Source organism: Telopea speciosissima, chromosome 9 (assembly GCF_018873765.1).
Source record: "Telopea speciosissima isolate NSW1024214 ecotype Mountain lineage chromosome 9, Tspe_v1, whole genome shotgun sequence".
Taxonomy (NCBI): Eukaryota; Viridiplantae; Streptophyta; class Magnoliopsida; order Proteales; family Proteaceae; genus Telopea; species Telopea speciosissima.
The window spans coordinates 3,155,994-3,178,685 of record NC_057924.1 but is presented as its reverse complement, the minus strand read 5'-3'; the positions used below and the strand labels follow the sequence as shown (position 1 = coordinate 3,178,685).

The 22,692-nt window shown below is 38.2% G+C and overlaps 1 protein-coding gene across 3 annotated transcripts; it reads left to right on the top strand.

Annotated features, from left to right (window-relative positions):
* The first annotated feature begins 1,184 nt into the window (after positions 1-1,184).
* On the top strand, positions 1,185-22,430 carry LOC122639579 (DNA topoisomerase 1 alpha-like). 3 transcript variants are annotated; one of them, XM_043832446.1, is made up of 18 exons: positions 1,185-1,241; positions 2,231-2,593; positions 2,663-3,506; positions 3,665-3,859; positions 4,791-4,871; positions 13,112-13,171; positions 13,293-13,387; positions 13,482-13,638; positions 13,753-13,878; positions 16,899-16,979; positions 17,078-17,168; positions 17,254-17,387; positions 20,647-20,715; positions 20,821-20,910; positions 21,430-21,533; positions 21,624-21,792; positions 21,959-22,039; positions 22,136-22,430. In XM_043832446.1, the coding sequence occupies exons 2-17, from the start codon at positions 2,283-2,285 to the stop codon at positions 22,025-22,027; spliced, it is 2,676 nt and encodes an 891-aa protein (XP_043688381.1). In that variant the 5' UTR covers positions 1,185-1,241; positions 2,231-2,282; the 3' UTR covers positions 22,028-22,039; positions 22,136-22,430. The 3 variants fall into 3 exon arrangements, with proteins under 3 accessions (XP_043688381.1, XP_043688382.1, XP_043688383.1); XM_043832447.1 differs by having other exon boundaries at positions 1,201-1,241; positions 2,240-2,593; XM_043832448.1 differs by lacking the exon at positions 1,185-1,241 and having other exon boundaries at positions 2,663-3,284.
* Positions 22,431-22,692: the final 262 nt, after the last annotated feature.

The following is a 22,692-nucleotide window of genomic DNA, read 5'->3' as shown; positions in this document are numbered from 1 at the left end:
CTTGAACATTTAGGCTCAAATTGTGAGCTAAGAAATAAAAACAGATTAAATTACTTTACCTGCTTTAAATCCACTATAAATCACTTGAAAGCGTTTATAGAATGCCAGTTCTAAAAATCGAATCGAATCATTTAATATTTGATTTTTAAAAAAAAAAACCAAAATTGAACCAATTAATAAAAGTTGATCGGTTGTAGTTTAAACGGTTTTATTTGGTTTTAGTAAACAGTTTCGATTTGCAATTGACATCCATAGCTGAACTCCAGATGTGATTCGGTCTTTTATTTGATTGGCTTAACTTTCATATACATATATATTTAAAAAAAGAAAGAATGTTCTTTGTGCTGGGGCACAGGCTGCACCCAGACATGTGGGGGTGGGTGCAATGACCACCTTGCCCCCTGAGTGACAGGCCCATGTATCTGGGTGTAGCTTGCGCTGTGGCACAGAGAACATGAACCCTTAAAAAAAAAAACAAAAAATAATAAAAATTTTTATTTATTAATTTTTGGTTCGATTCATACCAAGTTTAAAACCCAAACCAAAACCCAACCTTAATTGGTAGAAATAAAAAGCCAAACCCTTATTCATTTGAGTTGAACCAATCGGTCCAACCGGTTTGGACCGGGAATGGACATCCCTAAATCCACATGGTAAGTCTATATAACCATGCATAAAGAATTTCTCTAAAAATAACGGCAGCTATTTCGGAGTTCGTGAGAAAGGGGCAAATCCGAATATATATTAGGGGAAAAGTAAAAGTAAAGGAAAGATGTGAGAAGCAGAGAGGGCTGGTTTTCTTTCAAAATTTCCAATTCCGAACAGAAGAAGAAGAACAAGGGTTTTGTTTTGTATCGTTTTAATCTATTGTGGTGGAGATAGTTGGTGAGTTTGTGTGGCTTATGAGAGTTTTATTGGATTATGTTCTGAACCTCAGGTGTTGAGCGAGGGATTTGATTTTCGGAAGATATAGAAAAGATTCTGTTACAAGTTACAAGACCCAAAATACAAATTCCTTTACAGCCAAATCTTTCTACGACTATCACTCTCTCTGGGTCTTTTGGCGTTTTGATTGATTGAGCTGCTTTTTCACAGTAGAGGAAGATTTGGGTTGTCCTTAATGTTCGCATGGTTCTTTGCCCTTGGAAAAAGTATTTGACGCATTGGTAAGCTTCAACTTATTTGGGTCAGTAAATGTAATGTGGGATTGTGGCATTTAATCTGTTCTTTTTTTCTTTTCTGCAAGTTTCAGCTTTGCTTCAAGGTTATGGTTTCGTTTCCTTATTTTATTTTAGGCTTTCTGCCATAGAACTCAAAGCATGGAGGAAATTTTTTGTTTTTGTTTTTTTTTTTTTTAAAATTTTCCTAGATTGGGTGTAAAGAGAAAACTTTACCTTATGGCTAAATGGTCCATTTTGTGTTGCGTTAAGTTGGTGCTTATGGCATGGAAAAGAAAAAATTTTAACTGAAAGAAGTTTTTTAAGGGAAAAAAAAGAGGTATTTTGCAAGAATATGCAGTGATCTCAGCTCATCGATGTACTGTTGGGTGATGGTTAGAAGATAATTTAGAGATGTTACTCTATCGGACTTTATACAGGGTTTTGGTAATCCGATTCGTCAGTGATTGTTTACAGATTGCGTGTGTTGGATTTGCAGAGGGTTTGCCTTTAATTTTCAGTTAATTTTTTTCTCCCCGTCCGTGATTGGGATGGTACGGTTTCTTCTTGTACAGAGATAGGTGCTGGTGTTTTGATTTTTTAATGCTTTTTGATATACTGTTTTTCTGTTGCTGTCTCTGTAGCCATACGATGAAGTTCTCTTGTCTTGCAACCTATCCCCCCCCCCCCCCCCCCAAACAAAAAAATGCCAATAATTTACCTGAGAATGTGTTGCTTGTCTTAGTGCTGTTTTTTTTTTTTTGGGGGGGGGGAGGGGTGGTTTACCTGAGTGGGATGATGAAGTTTATATGTTTGCATGTTTAGGATTTGGTTTTCTTACTGGTTGTAATTTAAATATGTTCTCATTTTCTTTTTTAAATATTTATCATGTTCTACTTTACTAGGGTAGAACAGATGAAGGGATTCGTCTTCTGTATTATCTTAAAATTTTGTTCCTAATCATAAGTGGTATCTGTGTTTATGTTTTGTAGTTCTTTCGTAAGATTTCGTGTCGGCTGCCTGACCTTTGGAGTTCCTTTACTTATTTCACATTATGCGATGTTGAATTGCAGTTTTTGCAGGTAGTGATATGATACAACTGCCAACATAGTGCAGGGAGAGATAATGGCTGCTGTTGATTCTTGCATCAAACCAAAAATTTTTGATGATGGTGAAGATGATGATGGACCTGCAGTTTTCAAAAGGAATAAGACGTCGTCTACGAGAACTCAGTTGAACCCAGAATTAAAGAAGTCGTCATCTCAAAGGCATGATGGATCATCAATGAGGAGTGTCTCTGATACTCCGAATAGTCAAAACTCAGGTTTGCAAAAGGGCAAAGCTGTTTCATCGGCAAAGGTGTCACCAGTTAAGTCAAATGTAGCAAGTTTGAATGCATCAACTTCAATAGCAAATAAGTCAAGTTCTTCACTACAGAACACAGAAATTAACAAGGAGAAGAAGCTTTTACAGAAAACAGAAATTAACAAGGAGAAGAAGCTTTTACAGAACACAGAAATTAACAAGGAGAAGAAGCTTTTGAATAAGCATCAGAGTCAACCAAATGGGGATCCCGATGATTCTGATGATGACAAACCATTGAGTGTTAGACTTGCTACTACTTCTGCCACATTACCAAAGAGCCAATCACCTAATGTTTTGAAGGGGGTTAGTTCACTTGTTTGTAAGTCATCACAGTTGGTAAAGGCAAAGGTAAGCATTAAGAAATCTGATGAAGATTTGGAAGATGATATTCCTCTGTCATCGAAGTTCCAGTTGAAGCCAAGTGGAGGGACATCCAGCAAGTATTCATATGACTCTGATGAGGATAATAAACCATTGTCTTCTAAGCTTCAGCAAAATGGTTCTAGCAAGCGTGATAATGAGCCATTAAAGTGCTTTAAAGGTTTGAATAAGAGACCTTTGAGCGAAGCAAGTTCTTCAGGTCAGTCTTCAATTAAAAAGCTGAAAACTTCAGCTAGTCCTGTTCCAGCCAAAATTGGGCAAGTAACAGTGAAAGCAGAAGCGAGGACAGATGATGATGATGACAATGTTCCTATTGCCCAGAGAATGAAGAAGGCAGCTCCTTTAAATAATAAATCAATATCCATAAAGAAATCAACAAAGGTTGTTTCTGCTTCAATGAAGAAAATGACCAAGAAGTCAAAGAAATTTGCAAAGAATTCTAAATATTCCAAGTCGACCAAAGTTCCACCTAGCTCTGGTGAAGGACAAAAGTGGACTACCTTGGTACACAATGGTGTCATTTTCCCTCCTCCGTACAAGCCCCATGGAGTTAAGATGCTCTATAATGGGCAGCCAGTTGATTTGACTCCAGGACAGGAGGAGGTGGGTTTTTCTTTTTCCTTATGCAGTTCTATTTGTTGAACCTATCCATTTTCTTTTCCTTCTATTGTTCCTAGTCCGACGTTCTCACTAAGAATGAAATCAATGAATATTTTTATGTGTTATTAGGTCCTATTGCTTAGGGTATTTGCTTTCTGCAGGTTGCAACAATGTTTGCAGTGATGAAAGATACTGATTATGCAACCAAACCAAGATTTATAGAAAACTTCATGAATGATTGGAGGCAGGTACTTGGGAAAAATCATATCATTAAGAAATTTGAGCTTTGCGATTTCACACCAATTTATGAATGGCATCAGAGGGAAAAAGAGAAGAAAAAACAGATGAGTACAGAGGTAAGTAGAGCTCTTTTTTCTATTGATCAAAATAGGATGTGTGCATGTAAGTTGATCACTTAACTATGGCAGTTCTCAGTGCTCTAGCTTCTACATGAAGATCTAGAATTTTGATTGAATTATCAGGTTTACTTGCATAATGTCATTGTTCAACCAGTTTGATTAGGCATCTTTACCACATGTACTTTTCTCTAAGAATTAATCATCTTGGGTACCTGTAGATAAAGGGATTAGGCAATCTCTATCCACTATTCACCTGGTTTTTTCTATGGCATTGATTTAGTTAAGCATAGTTTCAAACAGTTTTTCCAACTGAATATTGGAAGAGGTCTTTCCAAAGTGAATCCTATGCATGTTAACATTCAAAGGAACAACAGGAAGAGGCCTTCTAGTTTCGAAATTGGAATTACTTAAAGAAGAGTTTGGGATATATATTCCACTACCCTCCTGGCTCCTTCCAAGCATGTAATGGAAGTCTGCCACCCAGATGAATTTCAAATTACTTTGTTCTCTTATTTGTGGTGACCATACCGGCACCCTAGACTAGAGCAAAATTTCATGGCAAAGTAAGTGAAAATGTCTGGTTTGATCTTTTCTGTGTTCCTTAATTGTTGTTACTCCTCCCCAACCCCCCAAATTATTATTAAATTTCTGCTTATACTAAAGGCTGTAAGATTCTTGATGCCATGTTGTATGCCTATGATTCCAAAACAAGATCCTGCCTTGTTGATCTTTATAATATTTTCTTAATTTCTAGAAACTTATTTTGGTCTTTTGGATATGCGGTGCATTAAACAAAATATACCTAGGATTTGTAGTATTGGATCTGTTTAAATTGATTTAATGCTTTTACAGTGAAGCTGTTACATTATTATTGTTTGATGTGAAAAACATTTCTCGTTGATGATGTTATTCTTTGTTGTCCATGCAGGAGAAGAAGGCACTGAAAGAAGAGAAATTGAAACTAGAGGAGAAATACATGTGGGCTATTGTTGATGGTGTTAAAGAGAAGGTTACCCCTCGCTTCCATATGTATTGTGCTTGTGATACCTATGTTTCATTGCAGTATATATATATATATATATATATATGTATGTATGGGTAGGGAATGATGAGATAGCTCATAAATATTCTGGGTTGCATGGAAGGCCATTAACTATCATGGTTGCCTCGCAACACTTTTTGGAGCAGGTTATTGAGGGATTCTATTAGAGGTTGAAAACATCAAAGAAAGAATGCATTTCCGATTTGGTGGTTGAGTTTTTTTTTTGGAGAGAAAGAGAAAGGAAATATATTACTCAAAAGAAAAAGCAGCTCAATGAGGGATCCAGCAAGGAACATGCAGAGAAAGGAAGGATACACAAACCCAGTACAGGATCAGCTTCTATCTTTTTGATCCCCCCATAAAAAATGTTACAGCGGTTAGAGTTGGAGGTCCTTCCATCCATAATTCTTAGGCTCTTTTGACGTTGAATCCCAAAGAATTAGAGTCTTGAGATACACTAATCGATTTGGATGTCATTCCTCGTGAGCCATTGGAAAATTCTTTCATTCCTCCCAGCCCATAATAGTACAGCAAGTAACAGTGGGAACTAGCTTGGAAGTGCTTCTTCCATAAGGGGCCAGTCTGTTACCTTTTCATTTTGAGAGAAACCATGAAATGTAATGAGGATAAACCCCAAAACTGTCTGAGAATCTGCAGAATGCAGCCCCAAAGTTTCAAAGAGAAAGGGCAAGCCAGCAGCAAGGGACAGATTCCTGCTCCAATTTGCAGAAGGACATCAATTGCGTTTGGTCAGCCTCCAGATGTCAGATGATAGTAAGGTCTCTTGTCCTTACATACTGCTTAAACGAAGAACCCCACTTTAGTGGGAACCTTTAAATTCCATAAGCACACCTTAGATGTTTTGAGTCTTCACTGCTAGATTGCAAAAAAGAGAGAATGGATCTTCCATTTGTGGTTTCTTCCCATATTGAAGCATTGGGAGTCAATGGATTGACAAACAGTTGATCATGACCTCTAGGAAATAGCAGAAGTTGTGGAATTCCAAGTTGTTTAAGTTTTGTTCAATCCGTGAGCCAACTCAAAGAGCCATTTGTTGGATCATTAAAGTGCGCAATATAGCATTTTCTGTCAGTAGCAGTTTTATAGAGGTAATGGAAAGCAAACTGATAAGGAGTTTCCACACGCCACCTAGTTAGCCAGAATTTTACCATATTTCCTTTGTCCATCTTGATTAAGACGACTTCCTTGAATTTGAAAGTGTTATTCAGAAGGGTATCATATGGCTGATTGGCAGGAGAGGGTGTTGCAGGTGTGCTTCCATGGATTGACCTAAAACCAGTTTGGGAACCCAGAATGAGAACCGGGTCCAAATTTAGGTCTTTGGTCTAGTAGTATTTTAGGAATTTATTTTTATTTAGGAGGATAATATCTTTTTTTTATTTGTTTTATGCAGTTTATTTTAGAAAGTGGGATATGTTTGCAAGTTTTAGTGTTTATTTCTGGTTAGGAATCTTGGAAAGTTGTTTCCTTGTTAACATATTTTATTTTCTTATTTATATGCTTGTGACCAACTTATTGGATAGATTAGAGAATGAAATTGTGAGTGTTGGTTGAAGCCTGTGTGGCTATGTGTGTGTGCGATCTTCTTCCCTCCCCCCTTTCTTCTCATGTGATTTCCTCTATTCCCTGCAACTCTGAGACCCTATCTCAGAATCCTCCCTTTCTCCCCTGACCGGCTCTCCAACAATTTGGTATCAGAACTGAAGGATCCATCTCCTCCCCATCAATCTCTCTTCCCTCTGATAAACCCATTACTGTTTCCCTTTTCATTGAGAGATTCACCCTAGCAGTATAGGTTACCGCCATTGGAAAAAAAAAAGAGTTCAGACCGTCAAAAAGTGGAAGTTAATCGATCATATCTGCTTTCGAATCGGTGTTCTTCCATTCCTCTGGCGCGAGTCACTGCTTATCTTCCTCTTAATTTCTTCCCTTCCCTACCCAGACATCCCTGTGATTTTATATTCAGTCTTAGCGTGATCTGGTTCCACAAGAAAGGCTGGTCCTTCTCAATTCTTCATCTTTCTATCCCAAACTCAAGGATCTGAATCAATTCCACTGGGCGAGCTTACGTGCAAAATCCTAGTGCCAAATCTTGCTGGAGTCGTGATCTTCACACTTTCGATCAGACTTGAATCTGTGTTTACCGCCAGGTTTAGTTGCAGACTTGAAATCCTCTTCTCCATGTACTGTTTTGAGATATTGATTGGGTATAATTGACACGGATTTGGGCTGGGAACTACACCCTAGACTTTCAAGGCCATTGGAGTTTAGATAAGGGAGTTACCTTCTTCCATCGAGCTGCTGGTTTGTTGCTAAGTCAGTTCCGCAAGGTAGGAGATGATCTTCCTCCCCCACATTATTATCTATTAAAGATTGATTTCCCTTTCTACTGCCTCTTCTTTAAATAAATCAGTCATGTCCTCTTATTTCAGTTTGTTCCAAGATAACCTCTATTCTTTAAATTATAATCCTCTCTACATCCTTTCTTTCTTTATTCCTTATTAATCCTTTAATACTACTTTTATTTACAATTCTGCCATTGTTGTCATTAACTTCATTTTATTTATGGGTTCTGCCCATAGTTGTCAAGGTGTCGCCTAGGCGTCTAGGCGCCTTGTTGGTGTCACCTTGATTTTGGACCCTCTCCAATGCCTTGGGTCGCCTAGATGCTGTGACAGCTATGGTTCTGCCACACTCCTTGGTTTGAGTATCCTCTTATTTGTGTGGGCCCATAGCGATTCCGAATACGAACCTGGCCATGGATTCCTCTGTGTTCAAGTTTAGAGTTCGTACCAATGTAAAGCTTGCTAATTTGTTTATTGATGAAAGGCAAAACAACAATTTTGTCTCGCGATCTGTGGTAGAGATGCTATCAAAGACCAATCAGATCATTATTGAGTTTGAGGATTATGTATTTGTCGAATTCTCTGTTTCTCAGTATTGTGATTGTGCTTATTGTGAAGTGTTCGAATCTTTTTAGGGCATTATTAAATTAAGTCGAGAGTGTTTGGAAGAACGAAAAGGCGTTGTTGATTGTGATAGAAATTTGTGCACCCTACAACCTTTTCACATGCACCAGACATTCATTCTTCGAGGATTGGTTGATGAAATATACTCGGAGTCAAAGAAAGTGATACCAACAGTGCAGCCACAGGCCGAACCGAATGGGTCAACACAAGAGGAAGACCGCTCAGATGTGGGAGTGAGTGGGACAAGAAATACCGATCAAGGAAGACGAGACGGTTATTATGAGTGAAGATGATGCAGGGCATCCACCATACAATAGGTCAGCATGCCTATTCTCCAAAAAATACATGCGCAGGACCAAGCCCAAGCCCAGCCCATCATTTTTCGGCCTAGGCTGGCCAGGGCAATTCTGGCCCTGCGATTCTGCTGAAGTTTATCTAGTGCTTTGCTAGGAAGCCACTAGAATATCTCCTCATTTTTAGTATTTGTCTTTTTGTATTCCAAGGCATGATTATGAGCCTTTTTTCTATTTCCTAGGATTTTTAGTTAGTCTTTTCAATTTTCCTTAGATGGGCTCTAGTGGATCTCTTGCAGCCAAAGTTATGTTTATTTATTTTGTTTATCTTCTTCTTTTAACATCAACTTCAACTATCCCCATCATCTTCAACCTCTCATCAAACAGCCTAACTCACCATAACCCAAGAACCTAGAGTCTTAAACCCAAATTCGTGGACTGTGGCTAAGTGACTATTCGCTTTCCTTAGCTTGCAGCCCTTCTTTAAATCCAGAACTGTTTCCCCTTAATCTCTTAAGCCTACATCGCCATTCCAACCTTAATCTTACCTCTATACAAGTCCCCAAAAGTCCTACATAACCTGATCTTAATCTGGTTGTGTTCCAGAATTGATCCTGAAGTGAAAATTCTTTAGGATCCGCCTCCAGAAGATATAATGGACTCTACTAATGTAGTCCTAGATTGGAAGGGGTCCAACTAGAAGCCAATAACCAGGATGTGTTATGAACAGGTGAATTGGCTAGGTTAAAAATAGGGTTTTCGGTAAAATTAAGGTTAGGGTGTGATGTATGATGGGTTATGTCAAGTTGAGGTAGGGGATTCTATCAGTGAAGGTCTTGAGATGTTTTGATGGATGGAAGGGTGTAAACTTGAATGGGCAGCAAGGTTAGGGTTGGGTTTCGGGTTTTTGAAAAGAGGAAAAGAATGATTCTTAGGGTTTATGATGGTCAGATTAGGAAGCAACTTGGATCGAGTTATCCTTATGGTAAGAGGAGAGTTTGATCCAAAAAAAGGAGGGATTTTGCTGGCTGGTTTGGTCTGGGCAGAATTTGGGTTCTGAGAATGATGATCATAGTGGAGGAGATGTTTGGGTTTGGTGGTTTAGACGAAGAAAGGTTAGGATTGGGATGAATCAAACTTACTGTTGTTGCAGAATTTCCTTCGCAACAGCTTGTTTGATTGAGAAACTTGAATAAAAATTGAATCTTTAACAAGAACTTGAAGGAGATCTTCAAAGAACTTGAAGGAGAGCTTCAAAAGAACCACTGGGCTTCACGCCGCAAGGTGTTGTTTGGATCAAACACCAATCCCACCAATGAACCACTCGGTCTTCACACCGCAAGGTGTCGATTGGATCAAACACCAATCCTTCCAACCTTGATCATACACAAGACAAATCTTCAATGGAAGAGCAGCAAAAACCTTTTCAGTATCAAAATTCGTGTTCAATACTTCCCCCCTTACAACCTTATATAAAAGACTCAAAAGTAGACTCTTACACTAAAAAGGAAAGGCCTAACCCAATCCTTCATCTATTAGGTAACCTAAACTAACTAGGAAAGTGAAATAACAAAGGAAATAGACTCAAAACATGGCTGGACTTATAGAGTCCTATTCTAGCCCAACTTAAATAGTCACATGACCACTTAAGTTGTCACAATGACCTCTTAACCAAGTCACATGAGCACTAATTACTTAAAAATAAAACTAAGTAAGGAATCCCGTATGCAACCTAATTACCCATATTTTAGGCCCATAATATTGGTCTATTACATAGAAAATTCATGGGACCAAATGCCCAACTTGTATATAACTCAACCCTAGACTTATTCCCATCAAAATAAGCCTCTTTTGGTGATGTATCTGTATCATCTACTGTAGCAACAAATGTTCACATTGAGTTCGTTCTTCCCCACGATTTTCCAGCCATACGTACAAATTAACAAGCTTCCATGGATTGATTCAAACCCGTTTGGGAACCCAGACCGAGAACTGGGTCCAAATTTAGGTCTTTGGTCTAGTAGGATTTTAGGAATTTATTTTTATTTAGGTGGATAATATATTTTTTTAAATTTTATTCGGTTTATTTTAGAAAGTGGGATATGTTAGCAAGTTTTAGAGTTCATTTTTGGTGAGGAATTTTAGGAGGTTGTTTCCTTGTTAACGTCTTTTATTTTCTTATTATATGCTTGTAACCAATGTATTGGACAGATTAGAGAATGAAATTGTGAGTGTTGGTTGAAGCCTGTGTGTTTGTGTGTGTGTGCGATCTTCTTCCCTCCCCCTCTTTCTTCTCATGTGATTATCTCCCTCCCTTTCAACTCTCTGAGACCCTATCTCAGAATCCTCCTCTTCTCCCCTAACCAGCACTCCACCAGGAGGTCTCCCAATTGCTCACTTCCCCACATTTGCAAGAAATTATTTATCTTGAAAACTTCCTTGCTAATGGCTATCCTCCATAACCATTTACACAGCAGAGTCTGCTTTATATCTCTGATGGGATTGATTCTGAAGCCAACTTTCTGCTTGTGTTGCATGATGGGGTCCCCCTGACCAAGTGCTTAAATGAACTTTTTCCAATCATTCCGTAAGAAGTCTCTTTCAAGCTTATGGCTTGTTGGTTTTAAGGTGTGTCGCAAGGTAATGGAAAAAGAATGGTCAAAGGAAGAAGGCGTTCTTATTTGGAAGGAGACAAGAATAATAAAGAGTACTTGGCAAGGTTAGAAAAGATGCGTAGATCCAAGAGGGGGTGGATCTAAGATTGGTATAACCAAGGAAGAAAATCTGTTTCCATGCAGGTGACAATTGGTCAATCACTACTCTTTCCTTTTTTATCATCCTCAATTCTTAACAATATTAAAAAATATAACCAACTCAATTAGGGAATGGTATTTTCCATGAGCAGTTAGCCATCTTTTTGACCTTTTTATCTCCATGGACTATTCTTATCTTTGTGTTGATATCTAAATTGTCCTCTTTGAGATTAAATTTGCATGTGAAATTAAGGGAGAGTTCGATGCCTCAATGATGTTATTGAAAATGGAGAGTTGTGTATTTTCTAATTTCCCAGTCCAATGTCATTTGTAGGATGCAGTATGTGACTTAGTACAAGTTATTAAAAGGTTATTTTTTCTTTTTCACAACTCTTACTTCCTTGTCTAACCCAAAGCTGTTCTTGTGCAAGAAGACTGAAATCCTTTAGCCTCCTGGAAAGATATGAACGTCTTTATGGTAATGATCTTTTGAGAATTAACATGTGTGGGAGGCATGTTCACATGATGTGCATGAAGGTGTGCTATGATCCTTGGGAGATGTTGGGTGTCCCCATCATTTTTGTGCATCTGGTAATGGCCCTTTGAAAGTTAGCATGTGTGAGAGGAATGTTCACATGATGTGCGTGAAGGTGCTCTGATTCCTGGGAGATGTGTGGTGAGCCCCATCGTTTTGGGCATCTGGGTTTGTGGAAACAAAAGCTATTCCTGCATGGGTCTAACATTTTCACTGCTAATGTTTAAATGACAATTTTTTCATGGGATATGGTATGACAAGCAGTGGAGTGGCCATGCCTCATTTACTTGGATATTAATGCTGAATGGCTCATTATGGAAGAAGTGAGTGTAAATTTAGATAACTTTTTTAATGGGTGCTTAGTTGGGATTTTGGGTGCATAGATGATGGATGCCTCAACCCTTGGCGCAATGGTTAAGTTGCGCTATTGCAGCCTGTTGGTTGTGGGGTTCAAAACTTGGAAACAGCCTGTCCTAAGAAGTAGGGGGTAAGGCTGCTTACATTTGCCCCTCCCAAACCCTGCAGTAGTGGGAGCCTTGTGCACTGGGACGCTCTTTTAGATGAGGGATGCCTCTACCATTCCAATCATGGAAGAACATTTTCTGTGTGTTTCAAGCCAATTGTATTGGTGGCTTCAGCAACTTACAGGGTCATGTTTTTATCAGGTCTGAAATTTTGTACAAAAGGAAAAGGCTGGGTAAGCCGCCAGTGTCTGTCTCTCTCCCACTCCCTATGGAAATAACCCCACTGCCCTACCCATCCCCCCTCCCCATTGGGCACAAGCCGCTAGCTTACCTGGAGCTTGCGGCTTACCCAGCCTTCTCCCTTGTAAAAAATATCTACTTGCCTAAAGTTGTGGTGGAAGGTGATTCAAGCTATGGCATCAAGTTATGCAGGCAGAGGCCAAGAAAGCCACATTTGGGGTTTTCTATATAGTGAATCAAATTTGATAGCTGGCTTTATTTATGTCTTGTTCTCTTGTATAACAAGGTCTATGAATGCTTTAACTGACAGTTCTCTGGGATCTAAATATTATGTGAAGGGTCCACTAAAGTGGCCTAAGGCCCTAAGTATGCCTTTGTCTCTGTTTCTTTTGTTTAGTCTATCTTTTGATCTCCTCCTAAAGATAAAAGGGGAGTTCTAGGATCAGGAGTCATATTAAGCACTTTTTTGCAATACAAACGGTTATCTTACCTTTACAGCAGGTCCCACATTCATACATGGGTGGGTCCCATTGTAACCCAGCCCATTGCAGCTGCTTTTGTTACGCAGACTTGGTTTCTTGGCATTTCCTACTAATTCTTTTTATTAGCATTCAAGAAAATGCCTTTGTATAATTTGATGCTCTACAGGAGCAGCACTAAATTCATTAAGAATCAAGCAATCTAATTTTGTTTCCGCTTTGAAGTTCAAATTTGGTAAACTATTATTGAATGATTTTATTGGCTAAACCTGAAGTGGATTTCAAATTAAACAGATTCATATCAACTCTGATGGCATTTGAAGGCCTTGTACCACTATCTATATATATGGATCGATTTCGTTAATAGCTGATGAACATGTTTTCTCTTTATTATTTATATGAGCACTCTATTTGCCCATGGAGGCTGACTTTTGGTCTTTATCTAAATCTCAGGTTGGGAACTTCAGAGTAGAGCCACCTGGGTTGTTCCGTGGCCGTGGAGAGCATCCCAAGGTATCATAATGTCAAAATATAGATTTAGATATGTTGTGTCTAGGATTGGTGTCAATCATTTGTCATACTTCTTGATTCCTTACCCTGTAAACTTTGTTGATTGTTACTCCTATGGTGTCAGATGGGAAAGCTGAAAAGACGCATTTATCCTAGTGATATTACAATAAATATAGGAGAAGCTGCCCCAGTTCCAGAATGTCCAATCCCTGGTGAAAGGTTCTGTAATTCCATTCCTATGGAAAATTGTTTGAGTTGGTGATGATTAGGGTTTTTTGTTGGGTGTCATGAAACTTTTGTGTCTTCTGCACAGATGGAAGGAAGTAAAGCATGATAATACTGTCACATGGTTGGCATTTTGGAATGATCCAATCAACCCTAGAGAATTCAAGTATGTCTTTTTGGCTGCTAGTAGTTCCTTGAAAGGGCAAAGTGACAAAGAGAAATATGAGAAGGCAAGGCTACTGAAGGTGAAGTCTCCCTGGAGTTCAATTTAGTAGCTCCTGATTGTTATTATGTGATGTTGCAAGTATAGGATAATTATTGCAACCATCTGATAGCTGTAACCACTAATCTGCATGCAGGACTACATACGTGAGATTAGGGCAACTTACACGAAGGATTTTGTAAGTAAAGATATTACAAAGCGGCAAATAGCAGTTGCGACTTACCTTATTGATAAGCTGGCTCTCAGGGCAGGCAATGAGAAGGTGACCTATGCAAATACTTTGGCTAATTATGTATCACATTTTCTTGTCATAGTTGCTTTGACTCCAAGTCCACAGATTGCCAGAATAATTTTCTGTTTCTCTCCATTAGTTGGTTTCAACATCTTGCATAATTTTGTCCTTGTTTACGAGAATGCTTATGTGCAGAATATAGATGGTGACTATTCCTGCACATTTTGTTAGGGTGGTGGATATCTAGAATGATTAAAATCTCTGCAGTTAGGTTCTTGGAAGATTTAGAAATTTCTATGATTTTCAAAGGCAGAATGGGTCAGGAGCGAGGAACAAGCTGCTATAAAAAAGTTGACTGTATTGTATGCACTGTTTGGCATAAAATAATAATTATATTTAATGAGATTTGGTTGCCAGTGTTTTGTCTAGTTGGAATGAAAATATGTAATTAATATTAGTTTGTTATGGCTGATTGGGGATTCATGGATGGTAATGAATTGAGTTTGGCACAGGGCTGGAGATGATGTAGAGAAATTCAAATGATAAAAATAAAGTATTAAGGAAAGAGTAGAGATATAGGCCAAGGTTCAAGGTTTTGGTTTTGAGCCTAGTTTTGACCAGGCTCGTAACCGAAATTCACGACACTGCGAAATTTTGGTTGAAACCTGGAAGGTTTTGGTTGTTGGTTTAGAGGCCCAAATGGCCAAATTAGGTCCCAAAACTTATAGGAAACCCTATTTTAGGCTTTTTAAACATAGTGAAACCCATAGATTGTATAAAAACACACCCAAAATGGTAGTTTGGCTTTAGACCCTATGTTGGTAGTGTTCGCTGTAGGCTGTACGATGCTGTAGTACTAGAAAACACATTATTCAATTAAAACAACAAAAACATGCTTTAGGAATGAATAAACATAAAATTAGACACCATTTCATAAATATCAAATGTTAACATGGTTCATCTCAAAGATATATGAGAGTGATTTGGCTAAAAATCAGAAAAAACTGAGATTTTCTATGAAGTTACCCTCTTTGGAGTCAAAACTAGCGAAACGATACTGAAACTCTAAACATGGTCGACATTTCATCATAACTATGAAATTTTGATCGAAACCATGCATTTTATACAAAGGGTTTGACCGAAACGATACTTAAATCTGAAATATGGTCGAAATTCTGCCAGAACTTTGAAATTTCGACCGAAACATGGTAAGACCCAGGAATCGCACCTGGTTTCATTTTGACCTGAACATTGATATAGGAAATAAATGTTCGAGGCCCTTGGAAGTCATGTTTTGGCACAGCCCTCTTCACCACCCCATTCTCACGCCTAATCAAATTCCGAACATTGATGTAGGCAATAAATGCTCGAGGCCCTTGGAAGTCATGTTTTGGCACAACCCTGTTCACCACTCCATTCTCATGCCTAATCAAGTTGGGTTGGCTTGGTTGCTCATTTAACCTCCATAGTTGCAATTCCTATAGCTGGTCAAACAGAATCTCTCTCTCCCCCCCCCCCCCCCCGCCTCTTTTCCTTTTTTGTTCTTCTTTTACTCCTTTACATCAAGAAAAAAACTGCATCCAATTCAAGTTTCACTGGCTTTGGATGTGATTTTCCAGCACCAATGTGCAAGGGTTGAGGTAGTAATCTTGGGCTGTGCATACATAGGGCTCGACTAGGATTGCTTAGGGAAAGTATAATTAACTGTTAAGTCTGCTTGGATACTGGGTGTCTGATGTGGCGATATAGGGAAATGAAGTTTTGTGTTTGTTTCTGCTGTGACCAGATTTGGCAATGGACTGTGTTATCTGTCTTGTAAATTTTTATAACTTTGCTGATCTCTAGTTAAAAAAAAAATGATTATGATTGGATTGTTAGACTACTCCTGAGTCAATTGAAATCGTGGTTTAACATTTTGATGTTCTGAATCATTTTTTTACTAATCATTGCTGCCTGCAGTTGTTGGAATACATGCCATACCTCTCATTGTCACTTAGTTTTGAAGTACTTTAAGAATGGGATATGGCAATCAAAACCACATTTATAAATATATAGATTTGCTAATGTACTGCTTTGGATTCTTACCTAGTTAAATTCTGTTAGTGTATCGGAACTGTTTAAATCAGCCCAACACAACTCAACTACGCTTAGAAAAAGGGCGTACCCAGTGCACGAGGTTCTCTCCAGTACAGGGTCTGGGGAGGCCGAGAGGCTCATAATGTATGCAGGCTTACCCCTGGTTTGCGGAGAGGCTGTTTCCCGACTGGAACCCGCGACCACTAGGTTGCAATGGAGCAAGCAACCTTACTGTTTCTGCCGAGGTCTGCCCTTAAAAGCAATAACTCAACTCAACTAAGCTTAATCTCAACTAAATAGGGTTGGCTACAGAAGCCCTGTTTTTTGCCATCAACTCAATTTTGAGTCGTATTTGTTGGTTACCCAAAGCTATCCATGTCTTCTCTTCTCTCACTTCTTTTGTACAGGTCATTCTTGGTCGACCCTTTTTCCCCTGGTGTGTTACTTTGTCGGGTAGGAACACTTTCTGCATGGAAAACAGTGTAATTTGTCTAAAATGCTTGGTTTATATATATATACAATAATCTTGGACAACTCACACTTTTTTCCATGCAGGAATTAGTTGTCGTATTACGAGTATAAGTGAAAGCAAAAAGTTGTAAAATTTTACATACATAGATACATGCATAAATTGCTTTTGTATGGTATTCCAATCAATTTGGTGTAAAATTATCAAGATTTTAGTATTTATATTGTTTACTAACTTATTGCAAAATTTGAAAGAATTGGGTACTGGTTATGCGAATTTCTTATGATCTCACACTAATAATCAATTATTAATAAGATGGTTTTAAAAATTTCACTGTTATTTTGTTAATGAATTTTGTTAAAAAAATTTATACTATTTCTATAAGGCATGCTAAGTATTACTTCCTGAATGTCACTCTCTTATTCAACTGGATCAAATGCTTGTGTACTTGAAGTTTGTTGAATAAGTTATTCGGGGGGTGCTTACTGTTATTAGCCTTTTGCAGGATGATGATGAGGCTGATACAGTTGGTTGCTGCACACTGAAGGCGGAAAATGTTACGTTAGTCCCTCCAAACAAGTTGCAGGTAGAGCAACTACAGAAAATTCCTCCTTGGTTGATTACCATAGTTTGGTGACTTTGTTGGCAATAATGATGGATCCTTTTTTCTTTCCAATCTTTCAGTTTGATTTCCTTGGTAAAGATTCCATTAGATATTTCAACACAGTGGAAGTCGAACTTCCTGTGTATAAAGCGATTGGAAAATTCAAAGATGGTGAGTAATTTGCCCTAATATTACCCTTCATATTTTCTGCTTCAGGTTTGACTGATGGTTATGCTCTTTCCCTTTATTTTTCCAGGAAAAAAGGATGGGGAAGATCTGTTTGACAAACTGGATACCAGTAAACTGAATGCTCATCTCAAGGAACTTATGCCGGGTCTCACTGCTAAAGTTTTCCGTACATACAATGCATCTATCACTTTAGATGAGATGGTAAGCTGCAAAATTTTCTGATGCAAGCGTGCAGTTCGTTTTATCTTCTGATATTTGAACTGGTTATCAAAGCCAGTCAAATCCTTTCATTCAGAAAATTAGTTCTGTTATTTGTTCTTCCTATATCCTCTTCACTTCTAAGTGCCCTTGCTGACTCGCTGCGGATGACCCCATTTGTTCTTTGTGCTGATCCATGGTGAGACTTATGCAAAAGACAACGGTGAAGACTTCTGTTTGAAGAATCTGGTCTTCATTTGAGATTCCTTTTTCACTTTCAAGTGTTTGTCTAGAAAATGAGAACAGTGTAAATGTCAATCAGTTTTAAACATATCAATTCTCCTGAGGCAACACCATTTAATGCAGATCAAATAGATGGATCTGCTAGTGATGGGCTCAAGAAAGGATTGGTGGAATAAAATTCTAATCTGATACTTTGATATGGCAAGATCTTATTAGGTATGATAATAGAAACTATTGAAGAAATTTTAGGTAGAAAATATAGAGGAGGCTTACTGTAGGGTTATAAAGTAGAAAATAGATGTTGAAAATAAGAAAGGAAATAGGCTGCCAATTGTTGTAGATGAGAGAAAATAGGAATGAAAAGGAAGAAAAAGTGGTTATGTCGTATGGGAGATAAAATAGGATCAGATCTGAAAATCCAGATCTAAAGATGAATCAATTTAATAGGGAAGAAAGAGAGATGGAAGAAGGTGCGAGAGGAGAAATCTTACCGTGAGAAAGAGAAAGAAGACAGCTCGCAAGGAGACACAAGGCAATTTTCCAAACAAAACTACTCTATTCCAATCAATCAAAATCATATGGGGTGGGTGGGTTGGTTACATTGCTATTTATAAAAAACAGAAATAAAATCTCTTAAAATTAACTCTAATGACTCTCAACTTTCCTAAACTAATTTAAATACTTAATCTCGTGTACCCCCTTAAATCCCAACTTTTGGGCTTATAAAAGAGGTCCATTACAATTAAAAAAACCCAAAATAACAAAGCCCAAGTGATGCAGATTTATCACCGAAATGGGCTTATTTCTTTAGAAATAAGTTTAGGGTTGGGATATATATATGTTGGGCCTTTGATCCCAAGGGTTTTCTATGTAATAGGCCACTTTAATGAGCCTAAACTAGGGGTATATAGGTTGCACACGGGATTAGCCCAATACTTAGTTTGTTTTTATATTTTTTTAATTGAACCGGTTCAAATTGGTTCAATTTAAGTGATCATGTGACTTTGTTTAAGTGGTCATGTGACTTTGTTTAAGTGGTCATGTGACAACTTAAGTGGTCATGTGATGTAAGTTGGGCTGGATTAGGATTCTATAAGTCCAGTCAGGTTTTGAATCTATTTCTTTTAGTATTTTAGTTTCCTAGTCAGTTTAAGTTACCTAATAGGTTAAGGATTGGGTTAGGCATTTCCTTTTTAGAGTAGAAGTCAATTTTTGAGCCTTTTATATAAGGTTGTAAGGGGGGCAAAGCCTTGAACACGAATTTGATGAATGAAAAAAGCTTTTGCTTGTTAGCTGCCATTGTTGCTGCTCCTTGCTCCCTTGTGAGTGTGTGCATCCTTGTGGATCTCAAGGTGGAAAGGGACTGGTGGAATCCGGTTGACTCCTTACGCCGTGACGGCTGGGAGGATCTTCTTCAATTTGAAGGTGGTTCTATCCTTCACATCTGTTCAAGCTACTGCCAGTGGAATCTCCAATAAATTTGGCACCCAATTTCTTCTAACCCTCTAATCCGTTCCTCCAATCGATCCCCTTTATGTATGGTTTGAATTCCATAAACCCCAACTCCATTAAATTCTAGATCTTGCTGCTCAGCCATATTTGTCCATCAAAACCCTAATCCCCCCATCTTTCATTAATTACCCAAAACCCATAGTCGATCCCGACTTACTGCCCAGTTTTACAGATTTTTCAAAACACTTAAAACTCTATAATACCTACATTATTAGAGTCCTATAAACTTGCCTAGCCATACCCCCTAAGCCCCCCTTCCATTATCCTAATGTAAGCCCTAGATTTGACCTAAAACTGCAATTCTGTCCTACTGAAACTGCAGAACCAACAGCCCCTTAGTTCCTTGTTATTGGTCCTGGTTTAATTGGCTTCTAGTAGGGCTTTACCCTATCTAGAACTACATTACCAAGGCCCATAAAAAACCGAACCATGGACCAAAATAAAGTAGTCTAAGGATTGGACGCTGTTAACTGCACCAATCATTTGTAGGAGAGTGCCACATATGGTATTAGAGTAACAGCATGCACCAGAACTTCAGATACCTAAACAAGAACATATTACCTACTTTTTCATCTGTTATGGTGCGCAAATTTTATATGCAATATTTTAGTGGAATATTGTATGTATTAATGCTGCAAGCCTGCAACTGAAAGTAAGTCTTTTTAGATGAGGGATCTGGGAACTTAAGATTGTAATTCAAGTTGGCTAAATCAAATATATAAATATGAAACAAAAGGGTGATAAAGAGATCCTCACAAGTTCTGGTAGAGTTATTTTCAGAAGTGAAGGCTTTTCGTTTGGGTTCCAAATTGAGGGTCCATGGATATTTTATTATCCAGAAAACAGGAGCAAGATTATGAATTCAGAATTTCAGATGTGAGTTGATGAGGGGCTTTTATTTGTTTGTTTATTTTGTTGTTCATTTCAAAGTTCTAGCTGCAGAATGCACATCCATATGAAAATTATTGTTTTGGGCTTACTTGTTTCATTGTAATTAATAAGTTTGAGCACATCTATAAAGACAGTTTAGAGTTGTTCTAATAACTTCTTGAGTACATATATATTGAAGGGTTATAATTAGCGAAATATGGTAGGTTCGTTATTGGCTTGCTGTTATGGCAATTTCGTTATTTTAAAAAAGGTAAAGGGTATACTTCTTCATTGTTGGGCATGGTTCAAGGAGTTACGTTTGCTTTCCATTCATCAATCATATGTATTTGCATGCACTTAAATGTTGAAGAGAAGGATACTACTCTAGTTTCCTTTTGTTACCGATAGTATACTGCCTGTTCTCTCTTCAATGTCATGAAAACCATCGTTAGCGACTAGCAGGGATTTATTTTTGCAGGCAGAAGAAGGACCAATTGGAGAACCCCCACCCCCTCCTGGGGGTGCTTCTGATTTCCTAATGTTTTCCCTGCATGTAGTTGATTGGGTTACTCATTTGTTTTCTCTAACCTTGCTGAGATCTCTTCTTTCCTCTAAATTCTATTCTTGATTATGACAGTTGAATATAGAAACCAAGGATGGTGATGTTGCAGAGAAAATTGTTGTTTATCAACATGCAAATAAGGAGGTATGGTTTAGTGGCTGTTAGGCTGGCTTTTGTTTCCTTAACCTAATTTAGGGCACATTGGGTTTTGTAACAAAGTCTATCATTGTTTCTTTTGTTATATGACAGGTCGCAATTATATGCAATCATCAACGTAGTGTATCAAAGTCCCACAGTGTGCAAATGTCAAGATTGAGTGAGAAGATGGATGAGCTAAAGGTATTGGCCCCTTCTGTACATTGTGGGAAACACTAGCCTTACTAGTGTCCATGCATGAGGCCATAGTCAGATTTGATGATTGATTTATATATTCATTTTGTGCTAACAATGGCATTGGACCCACTGTTCAAGAAGTCCATCTAGAAGATTATGACATATGTACCCCCCTTCCAAAGGAGGGAAAAAAGAACAAGAAAGAATATGATTAATCCTGGAGCTACAGGAAATGGTTTCTGTTCTTGCAGCTTAAACTGGGATTTTTTGATGTTAAGTAGACTGTTGGTCCCACTTCAAGCAGGTTTTGGAACTAAGTTCTGTACACAGGAAAATCTGGTACTGTGAATGTGTCTGCCTTCTGGGATTTGACCACTAGTCATTAGGTTCACATGGGATAGACAAGGTCACGTTGGAGCTATGTGACCACCCTCACCATTTTCATATTCTTCCTAACCTGGAGCTCCTTGGGAAAAAAAAAAGTTCATGCTACTTATAACCTAGATGGTTTCTTGTTTTGAGTAGGCTGTACTGGATGAACTTCAAAAGGATTTGATGAGGGCGAAGAAAGGGAAGCCCCTTTTGAATGGCGCTGATGGGAAGCCAAAAAGGAACTCGACTCCCGAAGCGTAATGCAACTGATAAACTTCCTCGGTTCTTTTTCTGTCTTCTTTTTGAGTGCTATAGCAGCTTTTTGAACTCGATCGTTTCATATACAGGTTAGAGAGGAAAATTGTTCAGACAAATGCTAAGATTGAAAAAATGGAACGGGATATGAAGACCAAGGAGGATCTGAAGACTGTGGCATTGGGCACATCGAAAATAAACTATCTTGATCCGAGGATATCTGTGGCGTGGTGTAAGCGTCATGAAGTTCCCATTGAGAAGGTGAGTGCTTCATTGTAGGTTAACCGAAAATGTTGCAATGAGTATGTCTGCTAGTCAGTCGAGAAACACATTTCACGGTTCTTTTTGGGAAATAGTCTTTTTGGACGGTGTTTGGTGATAGAAGTTCGTTTACTAGTTGTTGCTAATTATTTCCTACAATCTGCAGATATTCAACAAATCCCTCTTGGCGAAGTTTTCTTGGGCAATGGATGTTGATCCTAGCTTCAGATTCTGATATCTTTATATGATGCTCCCCTAAAGGTTATCCTGAGACACCCTGTTCTCCCATTAGTATATTAACAATTTGTTTTTCTCATTTAATTTTTTTTTTTCCCTTCGCCAGGCGGAAATTCCATGTTGTATGCGCATCTATCTATTTGTAGGTTGTGTCACCCATTTTATCCCTATTATTTGTTTGATCCATCGGAAGGTGATGAAAAGCTGTGGCAATGTCTGAAGTTCCTCAACTGTGTATTACTGACGTTTAAGATGTTACAGACATTTGAGATGTTTCGAAGACAAAAAAAAATGTCGAAGCGCAGAGCTAATTTTCGTGTATTGAGATCTATCGTCACTCTGTATTGCTGACTAATGTTTTAATGGCAATGCAAGCATTTGTTGCACTTTCATCAGGGTTATATTGTCTTTGCAGTTCAGATTTCACTTTTATTTTGAGTGATTTGATTCTTCGGTAGTATGGTATACATGATTGCTGCTTGGAATCGCCTGTTGGGATGTCTTTCACATCTTTCAATATTAAAGCAAACTGGGTTGAGCTCCTCCCCCATACAATGCTGCATTAATGAGAGTTGTATTTTGTAGGAGTTTAAAATGAATTTAGGATTCAAAATACCTTTTGTATTGAATGAATGTTTTCTAATCCCCCTTTAGTGCATGATG